The sequence below is a fragment of the Scomber japonicus genome, chromosome 2 (genome assembly GCF_027409825.1).
Source record: "Scomber japonicus isolate fScoJap1 chromosome 2, fScoJap1.pri, whole genome shotgun sequence".
NCBI classification, from domain to species: Eukaryota; Metazoa; Chordata; class Actinopteri; order Scombriformes; family Scombridae; genus Scomber; species Scomber japonicus.
Window position 1 is genome coordinate 29,716,342 of NC_070579.1, and position 19,254 is coordinate 29,735,595.

Consider the following 19,254-nt stretch of genomic DNA (forward strand, 5'->3'; position numbering starts at 1 on the left):
TAAGCTCTTGTTTTGCAGATCAAATTGTTTGCTAGTAGATGAACTGCCAAGTCACATAAATGGGTGTTATTATTAATATTATTATTATTGTTATTAATAATCCTGATGGCTACTACACAGCTCGTACAACAACGCTCAGCAAGAGTTAAATGCTTTCGCAACCTGATTCCTGATTGGTCAGTGTATCCCATTAAGCACAGGTATAAACCACCTGCAATGAATCTCCACCATCCTTCCACTATTCCTCATGTCCTCTTGACTTCTTCTTGATGCATATCATTTGGAGATGAAGGCACTTTGTCCTTCCAGATTTCTTAAATGTATATGTGTTGAGAAGAACTCAAACAAACAGAAGACGACTTAATCTTAATTCAGTTGGGGTGTTCGAACGACAATTTCCCTGAAAAATTCTCACGTACCAAACAAAAGGTCAGTGACGTTGGATTCAGTCTAATTTTTGTCTGTGGTATGTTGTAGGTTTTTTTTTTGGTAAATATCTATTGCCTCTTCCCCTCTCTTTCTGTTAGATCCAGGAAATACTGTGTGTAATAATGGAAGCCGGTTGGAATTGAAAAATGGAAGGACAGAGAAAGAACAGGTAAGAGAAAGCGAGTGTCGGACATAGAAAGAGAAGAGACCGTAGAAAAAATACAGCTAACTAAATATAGCAATACCGAAACGAACACGCGCCACAGAATTTCACAGAATTCCTGATATATAACATTTCACACACAGAGAATACACTTTGGACCTCATGTGAATGACAACACAGTACAAAACAGTAGAAATACAGTTACCACCATTGTGTAATATATATTTTCTATAGTACTTTTCTGAAAAAAAGTTCTTGGCTAGGCGGAGCAAGATGGGACTTCTCTGCAGCCACTGAAATCAGCACGTCACATCAAATCTTGTGTATTGTTTTGGAAGTGTCCAGCAACCAGGGACCCTGTTCTGTTTGTGTCAATGAAACTAATTCTTTCAAATTATATTACATATGTTTAAACATATGTAATCCACGTGTTGGACTATTTGTGTTGTTTTAAATGTTCTGCATCTTGATTCAGCTACTTCAAATGTAGTGTGCAAACGTGTGACATGATTATAAAGTACTGATGTCTGGATCCACGAGCAGTTAAACTTGACACTGAACATTCAACTGATTTAAATGATAACTGAACAAAATAGCATGATTTTGGGCAATTCTATTTTTTGATTTCTGTTTTTTTTTCCTCCTTGGCCTGAAATAAAATGACTTTTCCAGACTTTCAGTGACCGTAGGAACCCTGTGTATCTGTCCTGTGCTAAATGATCATGCTCTGACCAAAGGCTTGCATCTTTATTGTGCTGCTTCCATCCTCTCCTTCACCTGCACTGATCTGACACAGGTGACGGGAACGTGCTATAAGGGCGATGTGAGCATAACTGCCCAGCTGTTTGAAGTCAGTGCAGGTGGAGGAGAGGTGGCCGACAGACAACAAGAATTACTCTGCTGCAGCTGAACTCCATCCTGACCCACCCCCCTCTATCTTTTCCCTCCCTCAAGACCGCGCATCTGTTTTTGACTTCACTATTGTAATCACGCTTGTCGCTGTTGCCACCTTCCCTGGTATGAGTGGACCAATGACGGATGACGCCACCCCTCCACCTCCTCCTCCCCCTCCGGCCCGGACCCCGACCCCAACAGTGGGGCTCCGGGCCACAGTCCTGGCAAAGGTCTGTAACGCCTCGTACTTAGACCTCAGAGCGTCCAGCTCAACACGCATGGAAGCATTCTCGTTGGCCAGTTTGTCCACCTCCTGCTGCAGCTGGGCCTTCTGCTTCTCCAGCTCCTCCTTCTGGGTGACTCGCTTCACCCGGCAGCTGGCGGCGTAGCCCCGGTTCTTCAGGGTGCGTCGTCGCTGTTTCAGTTGTAGGATCTCCTCTTTGGTGAGCCCTCGGAGGTGCTGGTTCAGCTCCCGCACCGACATGGTCACCAGCTCATCGTCCGTCAGGCTGGTGCCATTCTCCCCCGGCTCTCGCTTCACCTGGAGATAGAGAGAGAGGAGGCGGGGGAGTGAAAAAGAGAAAATGTGCAAAGGACATCACAAGAGTAACGTATCTAATATGAAGAGTTCTGTGTTAAAAGAAATGTTCTCTCTTACCTTCAAGGCTTTGTTTCCTTTGTTAGTCGTCGTCATGCCACAAGAGCCTTGCTCTTCTGAACAGACCTACAAAGACACACCAGAACAAAATATAAGAGACATCGTAAAAGACTGCTGAAGGTCTACATAGAGCTAGTTATCACAGTTAAAGCATTGAAAAAAAAAGACCATCAATAACAGTGCCTTGTGATCAATCAATTAACTTAATCAATATGTATCTATACCCACCAGGACACGTGGAAACATATCAAATCCAGATCTACTGTTAGTGCTCCGCTGTGTGAGCATGTTGCAGTATTATGCATCTGAATAAAGGGTGCATGAGTGAAAGTGACAAACAAACATTTCTTAGAATTTCCCTAACTTCCTGTTTCCTGATGTGTACCGCGACAGTGCCCACAACCTTTGTGTTGTTGAGCTCCTATTGGTTGGCTTCAGGCCAATAGGACTGAAATGAGCGTGAAAGAAGAGGAAGTGGTAGAATTTGTGGGAAGGACTCCAGGGGAAAAACCAACTGTTAGAGCTCTGATACACACACACACACATACACACACACACACACACACACACACACACACACACACAAACACACACACACACACAAACCCACAAACACACACACACAAACAGACACACCTACACCTTACCAGAGACTGTAGCATAGAGACTGGAGAGAGGTATAAATAGCAGTAGATACAGACAGATACAGATCTACACCTAACAGGAATGAAAACATGAATATGAAACAACCAGAGAAAGCAAATAAAAATGATGTTGGCTCGTTTATGCCGAGGTGGAAACAAGGAACAAAAGGATGGAGACACAGAAGTCAACAAAGCGGGAGCAGGGAAGTGCAAAAGATGAGATCAGTCCTTCGAGTGCACAGCTCCACACACAGATGAGCATCTCCACAAGCTCTCAATGAGATGCTTTGTATGGTGCGTTGGTCTGGCTCTCATCTCTCAGACCTGTCTGTGTGTGTGTGTGTGTGTGTGTGTGTGTGTGTGTGTGTGTTCGTAATAAAGGGCGCCTATTGTTGCTGCCGCTGGGCGATCATCATGAGACCAGTCATGATGACTCAGCAGATTCCTGATCTCACTCCCTCCCTCCCCTCTTTCTCTCGCTCTCTTCTCTCCTGCCGTGCAAATTTCTGCTCTCCTCTGTCACTATTTATCCCCCCTCCCTCTCTGTTTTTACACCCCTGACAACCCTCGAACTCCTTCCCAAAAATGTGAGAGTTTGCCCAAAATTCAGCTGCAGGCTGAGGAGCGCCTGAAGGACGGACACCGCGGGGGGGTCAAGAAGGGAACCTGCTTGCATGTGATTAGCTGTCTAGCGGACGGTGAAGTGCGGTTGTCCTCAAAGCATAAAACCTGCTTTTCAGCCAAACCGCCACACCCGATAACTGCTGATTCAGAAGTTTAGTTAAACCAATCTGCTGATTAAAGACAGCCCGTTCTCTCACTGTGTACACTTTCACATCAGGGCTGGTTTAAAAAATGTAAGAAGCAGAAGTGCAATTAAGTTACATTTCTTCAGTTAATCATGAGTGGAGTGATTTAAAGAGCTCCTTTTTTTTCGGAGGAAGTGATGACATGTAGGTGACACCAGGCAGCAGGTCTGTTGTTTCATTATTTTTCTTTTCCCTTGTCGGAGGCACGGCACTGAGCGTGCCAGTGATCCTCACTCACAATGCACCTCTGTCTGTCTATGAGGGCGCGCATGTGTGTGTGTGTGTGTGTGTTTGTGTGTAATCCTACAGTTATAAATAGCTGTAGATCAAAGAAAAAAAAATGCACCTAACAAGCACATACAAGTAATCACACATACACACATGAAATGCACAGTAACTCTAAATTATTTGTGGGAAGACAGGAAGGAGTGAAGAAAGGAGTGAAAATCCTCCACATGAGGCTCGGAGCATTTGACTTCAGCACTTTAAGCGCTCCTTAATGGTTTTGGATCAGTCCATTATGAACAGTCTTTGATTTAAACTGTATAGATACGGAGCGTCTTCTCAATAACCAAATGTCCCCCATCCTTGTGTTTTTGCCGGGATGCTGCGCAGCCTCCCACAGCTGGAGGTGCATCATCGCACAATAGATGGATCAAAGGCATGAAGACTGAGGGTGGCTGTTGGGGGTGGGGTTGATGAAGAAGGGAGGAGAGGGGGGGGGTGAAAACAGAGGGGCAAAAAGGAGGCTGTTTTCCTGCCAGGCACTGGTTTATTTCCCCTGTGCCCAAAACCCCAACCACCCCCCAAGCACCAACCCCCCTCGCCCCATCTACATACAAACAAAAAGCATACCGACAAGCATATACATCCCCCCGCCACCATGCCAGTGGGGTACAATAAAACCCACACGTAAAACGATCGACTGCAAGAACGCAAATGTGCAAATGGAGTTATATTTAAAGTGCAAGACAATACACACGGTGTGAGGAAACTGGTGAACAGAGGTTTGATTCCTCATTTCACAGCAGCAGCTTCTTGTTTGGGGATTGTAAAGTGCCTCTGATAAAAGCAACTAGCAAATGGGATTATAAGATGTGCAAAAGAAGGATTTGTTGCATCTACTGTAAATCCACACTGACACAACTCCACAGTAATCAGCCTTAGTAGCTTTACGGTAACTGATGGACGTATTTATGTAATGGTTTTAATCGACTAATCAAATTACATTTTCAACTCTGATCAGTTAAGAACGAGGAGCAACCACTACCTCAACATTTTTTTTCATTATTGATTCTCAGCAGATTAAATGTTGGTCTATAAAATGTCAGAAGAAAAGTGAAAAATATCCATCATCACAGAGCCCACAGTGATGTTTTTATATTGTTTGATCTTATTTTGGTTGATCAACACCCCAAAACCTAAAAGATAATCAGTTTATCATAGCAGACAACAAATATTCACACTTGATTTATTTGGGGCAATTTTGCTTTTAAATGAATTATTATTTGATTATCCAAATTACTGCAAATTGGTTTTCTCTCATTGGACTAATGAGTAATTATTTCAGCTGTAATTTGGGCACATCTACTTTATTATCATTAGTAGTAGCGGCAGAGCTGGAAATATGAATCACTTTTTAAACTATATCAAATTGTTTTGCTCTATTTGATTCAGTCATCAATTCTTTAGTTTGTTCATTCTTTCTCAAAGTGAAGTGATCGCATCACCTATTCAAAGATAATTTATGTACTTGTGTCACTGTCACCTCAACATTCAACACCGCCTCTTCATCTCAGTGCTACGTTCAGTCAGTTAAAGCTGTTCAGTTCAGCGTAAAACTTAAAAAAACCTACAAAGCAGCAGTCGAATATTTCCAAAAAAGAGTTACACTGTCATCATTGTTTCTCTATCCTTTATAATAAGATTTTAAAGGAGGTAGAAAAACATACAGAGGTGCTCTTAGTCAACGGGGGGTTCACTTTTTGTCAGTGATTCAGTGCAGTCTGTCCTGTTTGAAGATTAAATGTTAAACACGTGTTTGCAGGTGTGCCGAACAACTCCAGGTGGTCGCACCAAGGAGGACGTTAAGTTTGGATATTGTTTCATCAAGGTTAGACCTACACCACTGCACTCACCTGCAGTAAACTAGTTAGTGTGTGTGTGTGTTGTCCAGGAGCATGGGCCAAGTGTAAGTCACCCAGGTTAAGGATCATCTGCTGAGCAAAGGCATCGCCATTCATCTTGAGCTACGATACACACACACACACACACACACACACAAAGTGCCAGAGGTGTCCTTCCCATAATGCTTGCGGGGTGGTCGCTGCGGTGTGGTCAATGCCACCAGCCACTGTTGCTACAACAGACAGCGTTTTTGCTGTGGCAGGCTGTATTTTTTATGGAGCAACTGAAAGAACGCTGACGACTCAAGAGCAGAGCTGCTTACGGTTACAGCGGAGCAACAACACACACACACACACACACACACACACACACACACAAACACACACAGAGGATAGGACGTGGGGACAGGGATGGGAGAAGAGGTGAGACGTGGTGGAGATGAGTAAAATACAGACAGCAGAGAGGAGAAGATAAGAAAGTGAGGAGAAAAGAGGGCGAGGAGGGTGCTAGGATAGCAAGGTGAAGACAGACTAGGTAAGAAAGGAGGAGAAGGAGGCAGAGGGGGGGTATTGGGGGTGCAGGGGGGGGTTTGCTGGTGGTGGTGAAGGAGGACTGAAAGAATGCTGACGTCTCCAGAGCTGATTAGCGTTACAGCGGAGACATCACACCCACAGCCGAGAAAAATGCTGAGTATGGAGGGAGGACGAGGTGGGAGGTGGAGGGGTGTGGAGGGGGGGGGGGGGGGGGGGGGCGGGGTGGGGTGGGGGTGCAAATGACAAGGGAGAAAGAAGAGAAGAAAAAGAGAGAGGCAAGTGAGTAGGGAGGAGGAGGAGGAGGAAGAGAGAGCAGGGGATGGAGGAACGCCGATGAGGAGGAACGGGACGGGAGGAGGCGGAGGGAGGGCAGAGAAGAAGGAAGAAGGGGTAGGGGGGGGGGCTGGGAAAGCGTTTGGGTGAAAACGCATCCTCAACACATTTGTAAGAGCTTAGCTGTTGGGTATGGAGGCGGGTGAGGGGAGGAGAGGGAGAGAGAGACAGAGAGAGAGAGAGAGAGAGAGGACCAGGGAGGGAGGAATGGATGGAGGGGGATTGGGGTCACAAAAAAAAACCCTGAACTCAGCAACGACACGACTAAAACCTCCAATTAGAAAAGTTCTGAAGCAGATCCAATGCAATAAAACGACTGCTGACCATTTCTCTCTCCCTCTCTCTCTCTCTCTCTCACACACACACACACACGAAAAGCTTCACATCCCGTCCTGTTGACAAATCAAGTCCCGCAGTCAGAGGGTGAACGCAGTGATCACGGGACTTTTCAGATAGATTAAACAGCAACAAGACATAAAGAGCTACTCCTTTCCTTTCAAGTAGTGCAGACCGGCAGGAACCTCTGCGTGTGTGTGTGTGTGTGTGTGTGTGTGTGTGTGTGTATGTGTGTGTTGGCTGCAGACAGAGCTCTAATTAATCTCGTTTTAGACAACCTTTTGCTCTGGACTCCGCCACACAGAGAGGAATTTCTTAGAAAGAGACTTCCTTCTTAAAAGCTGGTGGCATGCTCACACACAAACACAGACACACACACACACACACACACACACAAACAACACACACACACACAAACACAGAGGAAAATAAATAGCCAGATTAGGCGCTTGCTTCAAAAACGACCCGGGGGCTGGTGTGCGTGGGTGTACGCAGAGCATAAACAAGCCGGCGTATAGAGGATGATCAAGAATAGATCGTAAGAGTCACAAGTCATTTGTGATGCTGTGGCAAGTCTGTCTTTACTGAATAATCCGTCCGTAACAACTGTATCAACTGCGTCTTCTCCCTCAGCCAGCTCTGTGAGCAATAACAGGAGAACAGAAAGAGGCAGACACCACCAGGACACAGTAAAAGACATGATGGGAAGACATAAAAAGGTGCAAAACGCACAGAGTGTGAATTAAAACCTCAGAGTACCACAAACCTGGCTGCAGTCCACCTTGACTGTGTTTTAAAAAAAAAAAGAGAGAGAGAGAGAGAGAGAGAGAGAGAGAGAGAGAGAGAGAGAGAGAGAGAGAGAGAGAGAGAAAAGAGGAGAGCATTGAGCTCATTGATCTAGTGTGGGCCAAGGGTGTTGAGGGAGTTGGTAAATAATTAACGGTGAGCGCTGTGTGGAGGCTAATTGAGAATTAGGAATCAGATCAGCAATAATGGCAACCTGTGTATAGAGAGGCTCACAGCAGTGATGCAGGACCACGGAGAAAGAAGAAGAGAAGAAGAGAGTGAGGGGCAGAAAAGACACCAGTTTGAGCTCTGTGTGTGTGTCTGTGTGTGTGTGTGTGTGTGGAGAGAGAGTAGGAAGCTATTAACAGGGAGCTATGCAGAGCGTGAAATAAGCACGATAACAAAGAGGGAGATGAGAGAAAACACAGCGAGGGTGAAGGAAAAGCCCCTCATATACATATTATAATATATGGAGAGAGAAGAGCGATCACTTTCACACTTTTCTGAGAGTTCAAAAAGGATACTCTGTGTGTGTGTGTGTGTGTGTGTGTGTGTGTGTGTGTGTGTGTGTGTGTGTGTGAGCGCACGCAGTGGTTAAGTGTGCGCAAGGCAGTGTTTGTGCAAGTGTTATTAAAGGCGAGAAAAAGTCCTGGCGTCGACACGTTTTTCCCATTCCAGGTAGTAAGTCGGAGTGTGATGACAAATTTCCCAACACAAGCAAAAAAAAACTGCACTGTCAGGCAATCGAGCCCCGGCTCCTTTTTTTCATAAGTGCCTTTTTTTCTCTTTTTTTTGAAGAGGAGAGGAACACGTACTGTAGGTTAAGTTGGTGTTTCTCTTTGTGTGTGTGAATAAGAATCAGAGGGCTGCGAGGGAGACAGAAGTAACTTAAATGATATGTTAGGTTTATTTCCCCCTTAAACGCTGAACAGCAAGAATAACTAGTTTAAGAGCACAGTGAGTTTAATGTGACTCTGTGGATCATCATCATCATCATCATCATCATCATCAGGAATATCAAAAACTTCTAGATAAACATTTAACTATGAGCACACTCAGGAGGAGACAGCTCATACTGGTGCCTTCAGGGAGCATTGGCCTTTGGCACTTTGGGACATTGCTGGTGACCATGTTAAGGTTTCCCATTTGCTGCTACTCATTGAAGACGATATGACAGAAACTGTCTCACACACACACACACACACACACACACACACACACACACACACACACACACAGAGAGAGAGACACAAAAATGTGTATGTGTGTGTGTGTGTGTGTGTGCGCGTGTTCATTCACAGGTTACATTGTATTCATCCTGTTTTCTCCCCTTGATATTCAGTTTGGTTAATTATCTTTTCTTTTTTTTTTTGCTGCCATGCCAAAAATGTTTCTGATTCAGATTAAAAGACAACACAATAGATGGTAACTGGGGAAAAAACATCAATATTTCACACACTTCAATATACTTTTAGATGACATGATGTTTATATGCAAAATTTCACATCAATTATTCACTAAGCAAGCACTAACCAAGCAAGAAAAGAAAAGAAAAGCTTAAAGTTGTTCCTGATAAAAAGAGCTTCCTTCCTATTCAAACCTTTCTCTAAGTAACCCTAACTGGTTGGTATGTGTCAGTCTTCATCATCCATGTAGGGTTGCAAATGATGGTGTTATTTTATTTTATTACGTTATCGGTTAATCTGACTATTTACTTAAATAATAAATATTGAAAACCCTCCTACAGTCCAAAGCCTGAAGATACATAGAAGAAAGCAAAACAAATCTCACAATTGAGAAGCTTGAACTTATTTTTTCTTGAAATTGTATTTAATAATTATCAAAACAGTTGCTACTCATTTCAGCCCCATAATCTGTTTTTTTTCTTACCTAGTAATGTGTCACGTGGTTCCCACTAAAAAAGGAAAACAGAAAACAAAATGAAACTCACTTTTCTACATTATTGAGATGACACATTGAACAAACACATTTTCTGGAAGATAAAAAAAATCTACTCCCAGAGATATTCTAGTTGTCAAAAGAAGAAAATAGAAGACAAAAAATAGTAAAATAGAGTCTGGGGAAGATCAACTCAGTGATAGACAACAAACTTTATCAGGACTAAAGTTACACTTCATCCCTTCAATTCAATGTTATCATTTGAAGCTGATCTGATGGAGTTATTGTGAAGAGGTGTATGATATGAAGTGTAGTTTCTAAACCTGACTTCAATGTGAACGAGGAAATTAAAACTAGGGGGAGAACTGTTGTTGCGTGGAAATCATTTATTTCCACAGGTGAAGCAAAAAGCTGGTGACACTCACACTGATCTTGGTTCCCTTTCTTTGCTCCTTGGCCTTGATCCACTCTGCGCGTGTGTGTGTCTGTGTGTGTCTGTGTGTCTGTGTTTTTTTTATTTTATTCAAAAGGTTTAGAAATTCATACCACAATTCTGGGATCGTCACACTGCAGTTAAAAAATGCGGCAAGTTGGCGCATGGAGATGATGCAACTGGTAGACAACCGCTGGTACGGATGCTGCTGTTAGCTCCTTTAACTGGAGCCTCCTCAATAAAAGCTCCAAAATAAACCCAGAGGTCCTCGGAGGGAAAACATGAGAACTTTACTCAAAGAGCACCGATCACACAGCGATAATTGATACAGAAAAGCAGCTTTGTAATACTGGTAGTCTGAACACACCACAATCTCTTCAGCACAGAGGGTCGGATCAGTGATATGAGCCTCTTAAACTCAACTTAAATTTGTTTTCCATTTCCTAATCCTGTTGACTTTTCGTGCATGTTGCAATGGGATTTATCTTGATTTTGCACAGTTTTCGGTTCTCGGAGAGGTTATGTAAATAAGGAGTCGAGACACTTGTAGAGGGAGGGACACATATACACACACACGCACACACACACACACACACACACACACACATACACAAAAGGAGACAAGCAGCACATTCAGACAGAAGCAGAAAAAAAACAGTGGAGCATAGCAATGATTATGCACCAGATCTGCTTACACCATATTTCATCATTACTGTGGAGAAAAAACACTCAACTATTGATCTGCCCCACTGCTTCTATCTGCTCCTCTCTCTCACTCTCTCTCTCTCTCTCTCTCTCACCCACTCTCCGACTCCGTCTTTAATTTGTGCTTTTACTTCTCTCTTTTTCATTTCTCTCTCACTCGCAGAAATTTGCAAGCATAACAAGACTTTTCTGAAATGGATCCCAGTAGTAAACAAGATCATAAACACGCAGGCTACTTAAAATTTGTCTTCCAAAACACCAAACTGTCTAACGCATAGCCATGTACAGAACACACAGACAGACACACACACACACACACACACACACACACAGAGGAGGAGGAGGAGGAGGTGGTGGACACAATATTGTGAACACCTGTGCAATCTAATGCAATCCAGTACGATAGCCCTGCAATAAATGCTGCCTTTGTGCCGCTTCTTCTTCTTCTTCTTCACTGCAGTACCAGCGAGAGGAGGGATACAGAAACCTTACCAACAGGAACATTTTATAATATAATGCTGTACAAACCCAAAACATCATTAACCACCGCCTCATTATAGACTTTAATCCAAACCTCATTTACATTTAAGGCTTACATTTGAGTATTGAATGGACTAACTTTTTTTGGGCATGTTTCCATAGCGCCGTGATTCAAAACCAGCTCAATATCTGAAGTTAATACTCAGTGTTTTCTCACTTTGTTTGTCCTGTTTGTTTATTCTTTAATATGATCTTTTCTAGGTTACGTCACAGTTTTGCCGATTTCAGACTTTGTTTGTTTTTGTGCAAAGTTTATGTGCAGCTCTGCGTTAAGACGAAATGTAACACTGCTGCATTTTAGTTTGGCTTGTTTTGTTAAATGAGATGAAGGACAGGTTACTTTTATATTCCTTAAACTAATCTAATAAAATAGTGTTTTTGTAAGTGTATAAGGTATCAAAACAAGCAGTCTTGTACTGGCAGAAAGTTGAATATAATTAGCTTGACAGAGGTAACAACTATAGCAGGCGTTGGTATTTTACTGCATGCTTGTAAACGTCCACCTCTTCTAAACTTTGACTAAGACACAACCGAGGCGTCAACTAAATATCATTCATCAGTGATTAATCACCTTATCTTTTTATTGACTGGACTTCAGAATGTTGACGTATTGAACAGGGGCTAAGGTGAAAAAAAGTCTGAAAAGTTGTCTAGGGGGAAATGTTTGTGATGTAGTGAATGAAATATTAAATGAATTGAAATGAATTGAAAACTGCTCAGGTATGCAGCCTAAGAACTTTAAAACCTGTATTCAAACCAACAAGTCCTCCAAATCACATGACCACATAGGACTGAATTTACAACCTGTAGTGTCAGACTCATTCAAACTGTTTATTTTGTCCAAAGAAAAACAGATATTCAGTTTGCTTTCATAGAAGAGCAAGAATTCACATTTGACAAGTTGATACCAGTGAATTCTTGGCTTTTTCAATTTAAAATGACATATCAAGTATTGATTAATTCTTAATCTATCAGCTAATTGATTAATTGACGAGTCATTTCATGTCTGCACATGACTGCGTGTCTTCCTTCCGGCTGACTAAATGCTTATCTTAGCTCAAAAGCTCCGGTCCCATCCGTCCTCTTGAACAAAGCCAGAGGAGGTTTTACACAGTGTTTCATCAACTTGACCTCTGTGCATACAAGGAGTCCAACAAGTTAATATGAGCACACACACACACACACACACAGACAGACTCCTGTGATGTAGTGAAACAAGACTGATGTTATGTTCATTATTCAGGACTTCCTCCTGAAGAGAGAAGCTCCGGGTCGGACATTGTGAAGGGATGAAAAGGAATCAACTGCCAAGCGCACAATGTTGTAACAGCCAACTAACTGATAGTAAAATTACTTCCCATTGCTACATCGTCTTTCTACATTTTGCAAGTGCAGCTAGAAAAACTCTCACACTTTTTAACACTGGAGCTCACACACTCACAGCTCCACATCCACCAGCATCTTATAGGTGTTTTATACATCTTGGTTTGCTCTCTCTCTCTCTCACACACACACAGACACACACTCACACACACACACAGATATTCGCACACATGCGCACGACAAGGCAAAGAAACTAGCTGTGGTAAAGTGAAAACGCCATCTGTCAAGCGAGAGCGCATTTGCTTCGCCTCAGCATTTTCGGGGGAATGCCTTGAAGACAAAAAGGTCCTTGTTCTCAATCTCTCCGCAAATCCCATCTCTCATTCTTCCTTCATCCCCCCTTGCTCCGCGCGCCTTGCCGCTCCGCCACCATCAGCAAAGTTGCACACATAAGCATTGGTCAGCGTTCAATTACCGTGAACACCAGGGAAGGATGGGGAAAGTACTTGACAGAGAAATGCACTTCAAGCACTGATTAAATACTGATACCAAGTATAAAAAGCTTAGCCCCTAGGTTGTGTGTGTATGTGTGCTTAGAGAAGGAAATGGGAAACTATGTGTGTGTGTGTGTGTGTGTGAGAGAGAGAGAAAGACAGTAAAGGGGGGGTGGGTGAGGGGGTGTTAGGGGGTGCTCTTCTCTCCAATACTGATACAACTGTTTCATCATTATGACCCTCTATTACAGTACTCGCCAACTTGCTTACTACATACTTTTGATACTCTCCGCAGAGTGCTGACTCTAACTAAAGCGGCTGATATGGAGTCATTAGGGGGTGAAGTTTCTGTTTTTCTTGAGCCCACAGAGCTTCCCTATTACTCTTCCGTGTTTAAGAGTTGCATTGCTCATAGGTTGCTACCTGGCAGCAGATAATGGCCCATCTATGAGAGATCAATCAAAGGCGCATTATAGTTCATTGCTTTCTTTTTTTAGCATGAGTCTCTTGTGTGGGTTAATGAGCAGTCAGTGCTCCACGTCAGTGTGTCCTTTCCTCCAATCTGCATTTGATGTGTATGTATGTATTTATAGACGGTTGACAAATGAAAGGAAAAAAACAACATGAAGTGTCTGAGTAAGGTTTTGGGCCACCAGATCAACTTTAATTGATTTTACAAGCCTCTACTTCATTCTTCCAAAACCTCATTTGGTGTCTTGATGATGATGATGATGATGATGATGATGATGATGATGGTGGTGGTGATGATGGGGCGTCTAATACGTTGCCCCAAAATCTCCCATAGGTGTTCATTTGGGTTGCGATCTGGTGACTGAGAAGGTCATAGCATCTGATTCACATCATTTTCATACTCATCAAATCATTGAGTGACCCCTCGTTCTCTATAGTGGAGGGCATTGTCATCATGAAAGAGACCACTCCCACCAGGATGGAAATGTTTCATCAGAGGATAAAGGTGATCACTCAGAAATATTTAGTACTGATTGCGGTACTCATCTCTAAGCATGCCAGTAAAATGCCCCCCCCCCCCTCCCACCACAGCACAAAAGAGCCACCAGACCCCCTCTCTGAAGGTGTCAAACATTCAGACCTGTACTGTTTTCTCGGTGCATGCACTGGTGAAGGATGACTCATCTGACCATATCACTTTTTGCCACAGTGTCTATGTTTTTTGCACCACTGAACTCTGCGCATTCATCTTTGTAATGAGGGCTTTATGCACTGCCACCCTGCTATAATATCACTCTCTATGTAATTGTCGACTGTTCTTGCTGACACGGTGTGATCACATACTGCCCTGACATTCTCAGTCACCTGAAGAAGAGTTGCGCTTCTGCTTTTCCTGACATATCACACTAATGAACGAGCATCATGGTCATCAAACGTGTGCTGTCGACCACAATTTCCAAACCCTATTTACTGAAGTCTTTCCCATAGAGATGTCACTTCAGTCTCTGTTCTGACAGCAGCCAGCTGAGCAGTCTATATGACTGAAGCTCCTGCCATCCGTGCCCTAACAATGAACCCTCTTTTAAAGTCACCTGGATCTTTTCCTCTTGCCATTTTCAAAAAATAAAAATAAAAATCACAATCAACTGGGCTTGCTCAGCATTTTTATACATACCACAGAGCTTGATTGGATGTTAATTGCTTAATTGTACCATGCAGTGCACCTGTGTGGAAGCATCCATTATGTTTCTCCACTCATTTATTCCTTCAATGTGTCACCTGTCAGTATATATATTTAGGCGATACACACAAAGATATATTTTTACTTTTAGATTTTTCACAAAAGGTGAGCGAGGTCACTTGAATATATCAAGGACAGCAAGAATCACCGGTTGATTGCTGTGAAACGGGTTTCTTCAATCAGTCAAAAATGAAAACTGAATAATTTACACCATATGCCTCACTTCTGCGTGCACACTCTGTCCATTTGCCTTAAATCCACTTGAACTGAGGACGTATAAGAGCCTGTAAACCTGACTGAGAAAAAGAAATAAGCACATGTAGCACTAATAACATTTCAAACACTCATTCCTCAGCCCACACGAGTCCCTAATCATCCTATAAACACGTCAACATCCACTACATGACCGGGCCTATTTATTTCAAAGCCAAGCCCCCAGCATAAACCGAGCTCTTCCTTCCCTCGCTTCAGACCTTTGTCCGCCCGCCGCCGGTGCCATGTTGCCATGGCTCCCTCATGCCTCCGCTCTGCTCGCGCAAACGTTGAGAAATAACAACGTTGTGATGAATCAGCATCTCTGTCGCGAGCCCGGCCGGTGCACAGCGAGGCAGAACCGGGAGACAGACCAGTTCACTCCGTTTAAACCGACGGTACAAGTCACTTAAACGTGAAAGAAAAAAAAAAACACAGCAGCTTATGTTAGTAGAGACATAAGGTGAAGGCCTGTCGGAAGAAGAGCGTCTGACACAAAGCAAATGTCACAAACAGCCGGTGCCCTCCCGCTCACCGGCTAACTGCTGCACGGTTGACAGTTACACAAACACCGCAGTGACAGTTTATTGTTTGTTGTTGTCGCCGGTCTTTTGTTTATTTATTTATTTATTTTTTAAATAAAGTCACACCGGCAACTAAGCAAACAGCGAGTGAACGAGAGGAAACGTCAGGAGAAATAGTCAACATAAAATCAACTATTGAAGGAACAGCTGACTGGCCGTCTTACCTGTGAAGTCAATCCGCAGACTGACAGCGGCTCGCTCCGTCCGCCGACGCCGGTTCAGCACCTCCGAGAGCGGACAGTCGGAGGAGCTACTACCACTGAGATTAAGGTTCTTATCGAGGGTTTCCCGCTGCTCTACGCTGTTATTCTACATACAAGGTTTCCCCCCAGGCTCTTCTTACTTTCTGTCTTTTTTTAAAAATATCTAGTCATTTAAGTAGCCAGAAACAAGGGAATCCCCATGCAAGCATACCAGCGGCGCACACAGCCGACCCGCACGCTCCTCTAATTCCGACACATGGCTCCTTCTTTTTTTTTTTAAAGCATGACAACCGCACACCCCCTTTGTCTATGTGTCTTATGTTATTATGAAATCACCGGTCGGTCGGTCGGCTTAGTCGCTCAAGCGACCGAGCGGGTCTCGGTGCTGGATGACGACCGGATCGTGATGATTCAGCACTAGCTGACTACAGCCCTTTAAACGAGTTGGGCTGGACGGGACAGCGCAGCAAAAACAACACATCTATATTCAGCACTTTTTGAGGAATTTCAGTTTTTCAAGATTTCGACAGCTGACTCACCAGAAGTCAAACAGGCGCCTTTTCGCCCACCGCACCGTCGACGGTTGAGGTTTCGCCGATGTTTGGTCGACCCGGTGTGGAGAGAGACAGTTGGAGAAATGTTTTTTTTCCGCTCACGCCTTCTCGCAGGTCTCTACATATATCCACTCCTTCCTCGCTTGTTTTAGTCTATGGTCGGAGGCGCCAGACGTCAAATGATGTTTGGATCACATGGTTTCATTCATGAAGGATCTACGCAGCCCGCATTTAAAGAGACATGAGACACCAGACTACTACTTTGTGATGGACTATGTTCCACAGCCAGTGTGGAAACTGTGACAAGACAGCCCCACCTCTCTGCAAATGTCTAAACTTAGAGCTAACATTAGGAACTGATTGGCTCAAACTATAGTACAGTGATGGAAGGAGTAATAAAACTACCACTACTGATGCTGTTATGATTGTTGAACACCATCAAAAAGTGGGAAATTCATAAATTTAGCTAATTAAATACGCCAATAGCAGAGTTACATTTTGTTTCCAATTTTACATTTTTTTACATTTCATCAAAAATGACAGTTTTAAAATGGGGCTATATGCTATTTGAAAGTTGAAAAACAGAAAAAGCTCATTAAAGCTAATTAACATAGTCAGTATAAGCATCTATCCACATACAGAAATAAACACAGCACTAATTCCACACAGAGACACAGAGTACACTTTTCTACACAGGTCCTGTTTTTTAAACTCATGAATTTTACCACAGAAATCTGACATGTACTTCCTCTAAAAGACGGACATGATAAGGCAGTATCAAAAATAATGAGTTCCTGACTCAGGTTCCAGCGAACAAACGGTTACTTTTCACATTCACAAAAATGGTACAGAAGATTTTCATCATTTTATGAAGAAAATTCACATAGTAATATATCAACAGACAGACCTACATGAGTAGGCTATATGGGGGATCAAAATCTAATTTTCATAGGTTTAATATGCATTTTGTTGAATATGAGTTATACTTTTCTTGGTAATTTCACAGCCGTCTTCAGTTTTTAATTGACTAGTTGGCTGCCTGACAACGTTAAATCTTGTTTTCCCACTCTGTTTTAGAGCAGTAGCTAATTGAAAGGCTGAAGAAGACAAATAGTACCATAAAAGTCTATAAACTGATCATATATCGTTTACGGTACAATTCAGAAACTGAACTGTAGCGACCGATGTAAAGCAGTTCATCAATATTCCATTTCCACTTATGTGAAACTAATGACTTTTCATACAAGACCAGAAAGCACTCAACCGATATTAGCTGCCTATTTCCAGATAAAGCCACTCAGTTTATAAAAAAACAGTCACTGCCAGGCTGCTTAAAGTAAGAATTTGAGATATCACAGGAATTAGTAATAGTATTTTTTGTACAAAAAATGATTATTATATAGTCCAAATATAATCATACAGTGTAGGATTAGATTTCAAATTGTTTTGATAGTTTTTTTTGTCCCCCAGTGCATCTCAAAAGCAGTTTTTCATTCAAAGGGACCCAGGACTGACTTATAAATAAGATACAGAAGCAGTAGAGGAAAATCTCAAGTACAGAACTAAAGTAAGATTTTGAGATGCGTTTGTGCATTTAAGTATTTTGAGCTAAGCATTTTACATTTTGGAAAAAATCTTGCAGTTTACTCAGTTTATTCAACAACTATATTTAAAGTTTAAAGTTTAAAGTTGCAAAGTTAATGTGCTGTTAAAGTAAAAGGAATTTGAAGATTTTACATTCAAAAAGTACTTTAAGCTTGTTAAATCTACTTTTTTAAAACACCTCAACTTGTTCTGCTTTCATGTTAACACATCAGTAATATATGTTAATATAGTAAAGCTACTTAATATAAAAAGGTTATTCTGTATAATAAGTACTTGATATTTGAGTAGATTGTGCTGTTGATAATATATTTCTTTACTTCTATAATATTCTAAATGTAGATTCTTTTACTACAGTAGTAATGGAGTTTTTTTGTTGTGGTTTTGCTGCTTTCACACAAAGAAAGTGTTACAATACTACAACACTTTTGTGTCTGATTGCCAGATAAGCATCAGTAGACCAGAACAGGACGCTCTCAGGAACTGTGTGGACCTGTACAGCGCAGGTTGACATGAGAGGGAAGCCCATAGTGCAGATTCATTAGCTGTGTGGTAACTCAACTGTCAGGGCTTCCTCTTTCTGTGACCGTTTCACCAGACAGCTGCACCTAGCTGATACTGTATCAGACCTGAGATCACACTTGTGGACGTGTCACACACATACACACACATTACTGACAACACAGCCGTGCACAAACAGTGAAACAGAGGCACATGGAAGACTCTAACTTCCCTCAAACAAACACTCTCCTGGCTCGCCTCGCCTTAGTTTTTTTGTATTTCAGAGAGCATTAGGTGGATGTTTGGTGGTGGTGATGGAGAACTGAGAATGAAAGAAAAAGCCTCTTCCATCTATGTACTCATCTTGGTTTCTGGCACACCTCCTGGCCTTGATAAGATATGCAAACAACCATGTTACTGCAAAGGTCAGTGATTACATTGATTGAATGGAGATGACAGGTAGCATCTGGCCTACCTGTGGATAGAAATCCCATGCTGGGCTGCGCCCCACACACACACACACACACAGTCTCTCACTCTCTCTCACACACACACACGTTCGTACAGTCCAAACTTCCCACTCAGGATTATCTGCCATTGAACTGCCATCTTAGACCCGCTGCTGGTGTCAAGATGATTGACGCAGAGCACGTCCTCTTCACCTTGGGTGGAAGAGAGGCGCTCAGAGCCGCCCGACCAGCGAAAGGTAACAGAAGTCTAATAATGAGAGGCAAATGGAAG

The 19,254-nt window shown here is 42.7% G+C and overlaps 1 protein-coding gene across 2 annotated transcripts; it reads right to left on the bottom strand.

Moving 5' to 3' along the window:
* Positions 1-893: 893 nt before the first annotated feature.
* On the bottom strand, positions 894-16,719 carry mafgb (v-maf avian musculoaponeurotic fibrosarcoma oncogene homolog Gb). Of its 2 annotated transcripts, none has more exons than XM_053332014.1 (3): positions 16,396-16,719; positions 2,145-2,210; positions 894-2,027 (listed from the first exon to the last, which is right to left on the bottom strand). In XM_053332014.1, the coding sequence occupies exons 2-3, from the start codon at positions 2,178-2,180 to the stop codon at positions 1,542-1,544; spliced, it is 522 nt and encodes a 173-aa protein (XP_053187989.1). In that variant the 5' UTR covers positions 2,181-2,210; positions 16,396-16,719; the 3' UTR covers positions 894-1,541. The 2 variants fall into 2 exon arrangements, with proteins under 2 accessions (XP_053187989.1, XP_053187997.1); XM_053332022.1 differs by lacking the exon at positions 16,396-16,719 and adding an exon at positions 15,818-16,057.
* Positions 16,720-19,254: the final 2,535 nt, after the last annotated feature.

What these genes read in the sequence shown, in the direction of transcription:
- mafgb (XM_053332014.1), bottom strand. Translation starts at nt 2,180, where the DNA reads ATGACGACGACTAACAAAGGAAACAAAGCCTTGAAG. An exon ending in AAGGAAACAAAGCCTTGAAG is followed by an intron (nt 2,028 to 2,144) that starts GTAAGAGAGAAC and finishes CTCTATCTCCAG; the next exon opens with GTGAAGCGAGAGCCGGGGGA.